Source organism: Galeopterus variegatus, unplaced genomic scaffold (assembly GCF_000696425.1).
Source record: "Galeopterus variegatus unplaced genomic scaffold, G_variegatus-3.0.2 Scaffold1947, whole genome shotgun sequence".
In the NCBI taxonomy this organism is placed as follows: domain Eukaryota; kingdom Metazoa; phylum Chordata; class Mammalia; order Dermoptera; family Cynocephalidae; genus Galeopterus; species Galeopterus variegatus.
Genome location: NW_007728058.1, coordinates 219,235 through 230,009, shown reverse-complemented (window position 1 = coordinate 230,009; position 10,775 = coordinate 219,235). Strand labels below are relative to the sequence as shown.

General features: G+C 38.2%; 1 protein-coding gene across 1 annotated transcript in view; it reads right to left on the bottom strand.

The window, feature by feature from the left end:
* Positions 1–10,775, bottom strand: part of MED12L (mediator complex subunit 12-like) — a 287,707-nt gene that overhangs the window by 78,123 nt on the left and 198,809 nt on the right. Inside the window, exons 12-14 of the mRNA XM_008579724.1 lie at positions 5,323–5,470; positions 1,586–1,704; positions 147–290 (exon numbers count right to left, since the gene is read on the bottom strand). Coding sequence (XP_008577946.1) covers positions 147–290; positions 1,586–1,704; positions 5,323–5,470 — 411 coding nt within the window. The remainder of the gene's footprint in view (positions 1–146; positions 291–1,585; positions 1,705–5,322; positions 5,471–10,775) is intronic.

The following is a 10,775-nucleotide window of genomic DNA, read 5'->3' as shown; positions in this document are numbered from 1 at the left end:
AAATAAATAAATAAATAAATAAATAATAATAATAATACCGTGTCCTTTAAATAGTGCTAATGCATAGCAATTGACTAATTTTAAATTGCATGATGCCTGGTAGGTTTGTTTTCCTAAAAATAAAAGAAGCATGGTCTCTTTGATACCTGTATTGCAAAATCAATTAGTCCATTGATGTTCAGAGCTGGCTCCATGAGATCGAAGATAAGCTGAATGTGGTGAGCCAAAGGGAGATGATATGACGTTCCTGATGCAAAGCTTGTGATTTGTTCCAGCACATTGTTAGAGATCTGTGCAAGCAAAAGTGAGGAGAATTACGATCAATATTCCAAACAATCTTTCCCTTAAATTATTTTAATTTTTTAAGTAATACATTTGAATTTATGAGTGATTCCACTTAGTCAAAAGTTAAAACACGTTTCTGCAGAAACCAAAACCATGTACCACTCAAATGACTTCCTTATGGCAACTATAATTTGAAGAAATATGACAAGATGTCATTAAGATGTAGATCTTAGGTGAAATGGGGATGGTGAGAGGTTGGTTAATGGACACGTAATAGCTAGTAAGGAAAAAAAAGTTCTACTGGTATACAGTTGAGCCAGGCCGCTATAATTAACAATAATTTACTGCATAGTATCAAATGGCTAGAAAAGAGAGATCAAATGTCATCACGAAGGAAATGATTAAGTTTTCTAATGATGAATATGCTCATTACTCTGATTTGATCATTACACGTAGTATACATGTAGTGATATTCAACTCTGTACCCCACAAATAAGTATAATCAATACTCTTCAACAGAAACAAAATCTAGATCCTAAAGGCAGAACAACCACAAATGTTAATTCGTTTTTAGATGTATCTTTTTGAATGTCAATGGATTTGTAAAACAAAACTGGCTTGGTTTCTTCTAAATTTTACAGTATTTCTTTTCTGTTTTTGGCAGCTGGCTGCTACAGGGATCGAACCCTAGACCTTGGTGTTATCAGAACCATGCTCTAAACAGCTGAGCTAACTGGCCAGACCACGTATTTTATTTCAGTCATGAGCAGATTTTTCCCTTATCAATAGCAATGTAGGAACAACATGTAATAACATAAGTATTGTACTGGGGATTATTTTATACACTGTTGATTATTATCACAAGGTAAACATAATTACATGATAAAAATTAAGTCTTCTGAGGAAGGCAACCTGACACTTAAAAATGAACTACTCAATAGTCTGAGATGCTTCCAAATATGCTTATAAAATGTATGTATATATTAAGGCTGAAAACATATACTGAGAATTCTATGCAAATAGGAATATTCAAAATGCATAATAAAACAGCTTTATGGGCTGGCCCGGTGGCGCACTGGAGAGTGCGCTGCTTGGGAGCGCGGCGGCGCTCCCGCCGAGGGTTCAGATCCCATGTGGAGACCAGTTCCTGCTCACTGGCAGAGCATGGTGCAGGCCCAACACCGAGGGTTGCGATCCCGTTGCCGGTCCCCGGTACGGGCGCAACACCGAGGGTTGCGATCCCGTTACCGGTCAGTAAAAAAGACAAAAAGGAAAAAAAAAAACAGCTTTAAATGACTACCTGAGATGTCACTTGATGCTGATCAAAGTATGAAAGGAGTTGGAGTTTTGTGAACACAGTCTCCAGCGTTGGGAATGCTTCTTGCTTGTTCTTTCTGGCTTTTTGTCCTTCATCCCCAACTATATAAGTATAAAGTAGATAAGTTATTTTCCATTTAATAGAAGCTCTTGACTTTTTAAATACTTTTTATAAAGTCCTGAAGTGGGCAATACCAATCCAAGTGGCTAGAAGTCACATACAGAAAAGTGCACAAATTCTATGGATTTTACAAAATGAACACACTGGTGAAATGAGACCCAAATCTCGAAACCACTTACCAGAACTCCAGAAGCCTCTCAGACCCCTTTAGTCACATCTTACTCCCCAGGGGACCATCCTGACTTCTAACCGCTTGGACTGGTATTACTCACTTTGGAACTTTATAGAAATGGAATAATACGGTATATGCTTCTCATATCTGGCATCTTTTTAATTTTTTTTTTATTTTTATTTTGTCAATATACAATGTAGTTAGTTATTGTGTCCCATCACCAAAACCTCCCTCCCTCCTCCCTCTCCCCCCTCCCACCCAGATGTGTCCCCTCCATTTTCTTGTTGTAAGAGCTTTAGCTCCCTCCAATAAGTGAAAACATGTGGTATTTCTTTTTCACTGCCTGACTCGTTTCACTTAATATTATTCTTATATTTCTAACCAGAGGATCCTGGAGATTGGGTTTTGAATTCTTGGAGAATGCTGGAGTTCCAGCAAAGTGGGACAGTGATTTTGTAATCTTTTTTTCAGGTACTGACTTGGAGGAAGTATTGGGTAGTGGTTAACAACATGATCTCTAAAATCAGATAACTGTAATAAAAATAGCAAATTCTGATATAGTGCCTACTATGTGCCAAATTCTGATTTTGTATTTTGCAAATATTAACTCATTCAATCTTTATGAAAATTCTGTAAGCTTTTCAAACAGCATGTGACAGTGATTAGGAGAACACATTTAGAAGTTGTTTGGCCAGGGTTAAAATCCTTCCTCCAAATACAAATCTCACACACACAACACAAACACACACACACACCAGACTTGAAGAAGTAGATCCAGCTAACAACTCCCAAATGACCTTTTTGTTTGTTTGTGTTAATGGGTTCCATTTACCTACACATAACTAACTTCTTAAAACCTCAGCTAAAAGAATATAATTGATTATAGATCATTTATATCTACTTTAAAAGAAAGATGTAAGAAATCAGTGATCATTCTCAATAAAATATTCTAATAATATTTACATGAGTAACAATATAGCCATAATACATAGCTTTTCCTCATCTGTTTTATGTTAATTTGTTTTCATAAAATATATTATTGCTCTTTTGTTGCTGAATTTTGGTTTTCACTAAAAAGAAATTTAACACCTGAAAGTTTTGGCTTTTTAGAGATTGTTATAGTAAACTTCATTAATGTTTTCAAAAGATATACCATTAACAACCAAAATAAAAAAAGACCATCAATGCAAATGTAACATGAAGTTTGACCATGCTCAACTGAAAAAGTTATTGAAACTTTAGATTATAAATTACCCTAGGTGTGAGCCCCGGCTGATCTACAACACTCTTAGGGGGTTGGTTCCTCAGAATCGTGTCTTTATATATTCCCAGAAATCAAACATATGCTACCACAAGCTCTGTTTTCCTTACCAGCCCTCATTTTGCTTTAAAAAAAAAAAAAAAGTGGGCAAATTTCCATTAATCTGAAGTACAATTAGCTAGTTTCTGGTACATATATTAAATTTTAAGTACTGACTTAAGATTAAGACTATTTACCAGAAGGCAGCTTGCTGTATCCCAAATTAACATCTTTCTGGTTGAGAAATTTCATCTAAAATGAAGGAGGGCTGGCTGGTTAGCTCATCTGGTAGAGAGCAAAGTGCTGACACCACCAGTGTCAAGGGTGCGGATCCCAATTCCAACCAGATGCCAAAAATAAATAAAAATAAAATAAAGGAAGGAAAAAATCCCCTTCGAATATGCCATTTCCAATGGTGCTTCTATTACTGACATCTCAAGAAGCAGAACAGAACAACAATGATTTTCTCTTTGTGAGTTCATATGGACTTTGTGAGTCTATTTAAGGGACCAGCACAAAGATAGGACAAACTGTAGTCTGGCATTAAATAACTGTGAAGGAAGTTAGGAGACTCCAGAGAAAAGGATATCACATTGCTTCCTTCCCCTACCCCCTCCCTCCGCCTTCTGAAACCCGTAATTCCACTGGAGCTCGAAAGATCCTCTAAAAATAATTTAGATAAAACATGTATTACTGAAACTCTCAAAGGAGACAGTGTCTCCCCAATTCCAAGTATACGAAAAGCAGTTTCAAGTATTCTTTGCTAGCTAGCTGCAGGGCTTCTAAATTCAGTCTTCTAAATGTAACCCATTTCCCCTTTTCTCTAAGAAAAGGAAATAGCAAAACAACAGATAAACAGTCTTCTGAGAGCATTTTCTTTCTGAAGCTCAATAACAACAGGTCAACTACAAGAGAGTTTTATTTCCCTTCCACAACTCTTGGTTGTTTCCTCACAGAGCTGGCATATTACGAGGTTCTTAACTGGCACTGGAAGGGAGTTAGGGAATGTGATGTACATCTGTGAAGGTAACTTTCCCATTATGTTCTAAGGACTGTCGCCTCAGACATCAGGCACTCAGGACAACACATGCAAACTGAAACACATGCTGCCCCTTGCACTGACAGGGAGGAAAGAGAAGCTGTTTGCATTCTTTAAACTTGTACTTTTCTTTAGGAAAGATCTGGTATAGACAGCTCTAGTAATTCATCCTGTTAAAAGTCTAATGACTGGATTCTCTGTGGAGAGGTCCATAAAGAAGTATTTTGTACTAAAGAACACAGTAAGCTCCTAGAGGTGGTTTACAACACGTGTAGAAAGAATGCTGTCTACATAGGGTAAATCCAAACTTTCCTTTTCTTTATATTACTTAAGCATTAGAGAAATAAACACCAGAGGTAGTAGTGGGGCACATATAATGATATCATATTTTTAACTGGCTGCCTAATGAAATAAACAGACGCTGAAAAGAGTAATTAGGCTAATGTGAAACAGATAATTACAAAATTCCAATTATGCAACATGGGTCATAATATAAAGACACAGCTTCTCTGTAGAAACTGTAAAAAGCCTAGGGAAGGAGTATTTCAAGTGAAAAAGGTGTGACAAAGCAAAGGCCCAATTTTCTTTCTCACTTAAAATTGTTTGGAGATACAGGTAGCCACCACTGCCTATTGCAATTATTCCTCAGAACAATGTAAGAAAAGATCAGCAGCTACACTGTCACGATTTTTAATTAACATGCAAACATGAGTGCCCCAGATCAAAAGCAGAGCACAAACTTGAAAAATGATGGTAAAGAAACAGGGAGATGGACCTTCAGCCTAAGGGTTTTCTGCCTCATTCTTCAGTACTCCATTTATTACTGCTGTAGAAAATTGGGAAGGTATATACAAAAGAGAATAAAAATTACCTATATCTACCTACAAAGTAGGGTATTTTAATACAAGGATTACTATAAATGGAAACAATGCTCTAAAACTTAAATGTGCTTATTCATATTTCAACGTGACAGTCACTCAGGAGAGGAAACCCTCTGTGACAGTGGCATATGCCACTTCGATACAGACTGCACTGAGAAGGCAGGCAAAAGGCGACGCAGTGGGAGCAAACGCACCGAGGCTCCTTACCCCCTGTCTCTGTGGTGCTCTTCTTATTCAGGATTTTCAGGATGTCTTTGGTAATCTTCTTCAGCTGATGCCGCGCCTCGTCACGCTCTTTGCCGACTCCATAGAGAAGGACTGTGCGCTGGTTACATTCGTGGCTCGAAGACTCGTCCTGGAAGACAGACAAGGCGCTCTGAACTGTCTGCAGGGCGGGCGCCGGCACGCACCAGGCCCTGCACCTCCATGCCGGCCGGTGGCCGCCACCTCTCCATTGACCTCAGCCTCCACTGCAACACCCTTGTTTTTCCAGTTTGGAACTTGCTAAAGTAAAAAACAAAAAACAAAAAACAAAAAAAAGTGTCAACTGACCTGAAGTCTTAATAGAAGCATTTGATGTGGGCGTACCCTACAGAGTAAGTTCTGGCTGTTGAAAACTTTTCATTGTTTAAAACTGAACATGGTACTAATTTCACATCATGTAACATACTACCTAGTCTTTCTTTTCCCTTAAGGAAAATGTTATTTCTTAGTAAGCTTGGTTTTATATATATAATAACAGTAAATATTTTATACTTAGGGAAAAAAAATCTTGCTAGGGTCCTTAAATACCTCTATAAAAAATATCTCATTTATTTCCAACATGACTGTGGGAGATACATGGTCATTTCCAAATGACAAAACAATAATGAGTGTAGGCCTCATTAGGTGTGGGGTAATAGTTGGAAATGCAAACGTGTTCCAACACCACCAGTCTTCCCTTCTGGACCACCTACCACCCCCGCCCTACAGACACAGTGAATCCAAGTACTATTCTTTCCCCACATGGGAAAGGAAATTATTTAATCACAGCATAACAAAAACACTTACACACTGCTATTCACATTCCTTAGCCAAAGTTAAGTAGTCCAGGATGCATTATCTCTCTTATGCCTGGCTTTGAATTTTTCCATCTAAATTTCTCCCTTCATTTTCTTATAACATTTCCAGCTCTATCTTCAATACATCCCCTTTCTTACTCTCTGTACCTCTTTGCCCATGCCAGGCACTTAACCTTCCTAACAGCATCTTATTCAAAGGAGCTTACATGAGAAAAAAACTTCTCCCAGGGAAAACAAGCTATATTGTGTTCATAATTAGTAGTGGCTGCAACAAAGAGGAAAAAGGGTCAGGCTTGGAGAGCTCCGATGTTTAATCTGGAGTACTCCACGTGTGTACTCGATACAAAGCAGCATCTCACTTCTGCAGCCTTCAGTAAGAAAGAGCCTGTTTTCTCTGATTTCTCCCTCTTTTTGTCAGCCTGTCTTTCTCTCTCACATACTTACATTCAGGCCACCATTTCCCCTTAAACTGGTTCTTTTTTATTCTATGCTACCAGAAATACACATTTGTATATCCCACTAAGCTATCTGGTTACTCTCCCTCCCCAATGATTCTTAATATTTCATGTGTTCAAATTTGCCTACTTTAAAAAAAAAAAGCAGCAGCAGCAGCTAGTAACAAGTTTCTCCCAGAAGCTGTTCTTAATTAACATCCTGAGTATCCAAACCTCTCCCAAATTTTCAAAAGATGGATATAGCAGTAGGATAAAATCAACACAGGCAGTGCAGTGATTCCTACACCTGGCTGCACATGTGAATGAACTGAGCTGCTTGTTATCTCCAATTTTTGTTTTTGTTACAGAGCATTATTGATATAATTCTTTTTTGTTTGGTGGATACGTGCAAATAAGCCCTATGAAGAGAACAGGAGGACTCTGACAAAAGCCAATTTTTGTTTTTGTTACAGAGCATTATTGATATAATTCTTTTTGTTTGGTGGATACGTGCAAATAAGCCCTATGAAGAGAACAGGAGGACTCTGACAAAATCTGTATAAACGCAGGCGTGCCAGTCACATACCTTGGCAATTGTTTTCAGTTAAGGCACATATCAAATGGTCCTAACATAAATGTCTATGTGAGGGGTGAGGAAAAGACGTTAGCACAGTTATCCAACAACTGTTTATAGAGTATCTAATTAAGGGAAGTCACGATGCTATGAACCTTCAGAAAATACAATGGTGCAAGTTTCCTGTCTCCAGGGAGCACAGATTCAAATGTCATAAAAGTATAATCTGCAGAGCTAGAAGTCCAAACAGGGATGGCGAGAGAAGGTACCCTGAAAAGATCCATGCACTCACCACAACCACACAGAATAACCATGGCCCACACTGTACCACTAAACAGCCCAGCTAAGAGAGAGCTGTGACTACATGCTGGTGTGCCACTTGCCAACTCCATGACCCTGGATAATGAACCTCTCTGAGCCTCAGATTCTTCCTCTGAAAAATGGGGTAAGCTTGGGGCTAAGAGAGAGCTGTGACTACATGCTGGTGTGCCACTTGCCAAGTCCATGACCCTGGATAATGAACCTCTCTGAGCCTCAGATTCTTCCTCTGAAAAATGGGGTAACTCACCTTCCTTGTAAGGTTTTGGTGAGGATAACTGAGACAAGGTATGTAAAATGTTTAGGAGCATACTGGACACAGTGCTCACTGCTGCTCTTCATCCTAAAGACTCCACTTCTCTCCTGCATGCACCCCACACCCTCACTGCACTGCATTGTTCCACATTTCTGCAGGACCCTCCCTTCCTTTGCTGTTGTTCTTCCTTCCACCTAAAATACCCTCAACAATTTCAGTTTTACTTGCTGAAATACTATGTAGAAATACAGTGTCAGGTCCCTCACTCTGTCGCTCCAGTTTATTAAAAACCCTCCCCGCAAAAGTAGAGAGGGGAAGAAGCCTTTCTCGTATCTGTCACAGTGTAATTCACTTATTTTCTAGGTATTTAATTTCTGTCTTCCCCACTAGACTATAAATTGTGAAAGACCCCATGTCTGTTTAATTCATTTTTATATTCTCCTTAATAGGTGCTGCGTTATTTAATACTTGTTGAATACACTAAATGGAGAATAAATAAGTGGACTGATGAACAAACATATGGCTAAAAGAATAGGGCAAGAATGAGGACAAGAACAAAAATTAGTTTTGTAGGAAACAACCTGATAGTTAAGTGCTGAGAAAACTGAAAGGGAGAAGTGAGAGACAGACAAAGTTAGAGCAAAAAGCTTTGCAGAGTGAACCAAATCTTAGTGGTGGGAATGACAACTAAGAAGCTAACAATAGTCAACACTTGTTGATTATTATAAACAATTATAAATCAAGAGGTATCTGAAAGAAGTTAGGAAAGGATCAGCATCTGAACCCAGTGAGTGAATGTACATCTCACTGGACTTCAAGATGGACCCACTGGATAAAATTTGTTGGAGGAAAAAAAAAATATGTTATATGGGCAGGGAGCTCCTGAACTCAGCTATAAGTATGAGGCATTTGAGGGGTAGGTGAAAATGGATTGTAAATGTGTAGCTGTTGGATTGATGTGAGCACTAATGCAGAGGTGACAGCTCAGGGATAAGGTGATATGTCACATCCTGGGAGGAGCACAAAACCTCCACATTCTCCCTAGGGGAGAAGAGTCAAGAGAGGCGAGATGGAGGATGGGGTGAATAAGCCTTCATATGGTGCACACACACTCTCCATAATTAAGAAGATGACCTGATAATGCAGTGTCACAGAAGTCAGGGGAGGGGATATACAAAAATGGGGGCCATCGACAATTCAAGTCGAGTCACTTCACAATGCATGTGTCCTCTCTGATTTGTTTACTAAAACTCCATGTGTGAACCTCAAAAGAGAAGGTTCTCTCTAACAGTACAGGCAGAAAACAGGAAACCAGGGTTTGAAGTTGATGGTGAAACAGTGGAATGAGGGAAGTAACTGACAGTGACTGGAAGCTGGGCATGAAAGAGCAGCTTGAGAGGAAAGAGAAAGTCTTACGGGGACAATTAAATTTTTGTTTCGAAGCTATTTTTCAAATAAAGAAGTCTCCAGAGAGGAAGTCAGGATTGGAGAGCAGATAACTGACAAAGGAGACAGGAGGCAAGGGCCCCTTGTCTGAATGAAAACGGAAAGAACGGAACATCTTTCTACTTAACTGAAGGGAACAAAGAAAACTAGTGAAAATACAGAGAAATTTGGAGAAACTTGAAGAAGCTCAAATCAGCTCATTGGCCCTGATGAGCTCAGGAAATCAGGCCAAGAGTTAAAGTCACGAACTCAAAGCTAGAGGTTGTAACTAGAGAGCCAGAGCAGTGTGCCGGGAAGAATCACTGGTCAACTTCTACAGGGATGTAAAGACAGTCTTTCTTTCTTATAATTAATTTTTTCAGGGAAATTGCGACAGCTGTTACTACACTAGTCTTCAAACAGGACAGGCAAAGACATTTTAAAAGCTACTGTTTTTTAATAGCCTACAAGATTTGTTTACATCAATATTTTTGTACAAGTAGAAAATGTACATGTCTTCAAATAGCAATTCATATCAAATGGGAATAAAGTCAACCTAAGAAAATGTACGAAATACTTCAAAAAGTACCAGTGATTTCTACTCTTTCAACCTGGTATTTAAACATCCTCAAGTTGAACAGTTTTAAGTAATGTTAATAATTTGACATCAGCAACAATCATCACTATATTGTTATTTCCTGAAGTATATATTTGTTGCGCAGGAAAAAGAATCAACTGGAGAGTCCATAGGAGCAGTCAGGCTATCTCTTTTATGCTAGCCCACCTGCTGCCCTTGGATTTAATGGGCAATCTCCCCTGTAAACTGAGTTCTGGAAATCTCATGCTCCAGATCAATTACTTTCTTTCCCCAGATATTATCTCATGCTCACAAAGACTGAACTGAGGAAGAAACTAGGGGGATGCGTGTCTAAAACCTTGGCAGGCGTATTGTACTACTGGAATTAAAAAACGTCTCTTGAGCCAAATAGCCTTAGAAGGAAGAAATGGAGTTAATGAACTGAGGTCTGCTGTAAGTCATCTTTATTTTTCTAAAATAAGTGACTAGGAATGTTGCCAAAATGTGTGTTCACCACGATGTGATAATGATGGTGAGACTGTCACAGCTGTGTGTTCTCACATTCATATTTTCTGGTATTTCTACAGTGATCCAATAATCATATAATTTAAAAATTACTAAACTAATGTTCTTAAAGGAAAATAAAAAAAGAATCCTGTTCTGAAGGTGCTTCCTTTTCTTCCAAACACTAATGAGAAATAGATGAAGTAGATGTAATTGTCTTTCTGATAAAACAAAATAGAACATTTCATCCTTCCCTAATTCTCTAATTTTGTACATTTAAATATTCAAATGTGACCCAGTATACATCAGAAGTAAACTGCACACACCATCCTACCTCATCTCTAAAAAAAGTAGTAAAAATAAGCTTTAACAAAATGAACTTAAAACTTTAACATATTAAAGTCTTTCAAAAAAACCCTTCAAACATCATTTCTTTCAGCAGAATCTACCAATATACCATACTATTTTGTTTAAAATAAAATAACTTTAATTTTTTTTTTTTCCTTTTTGT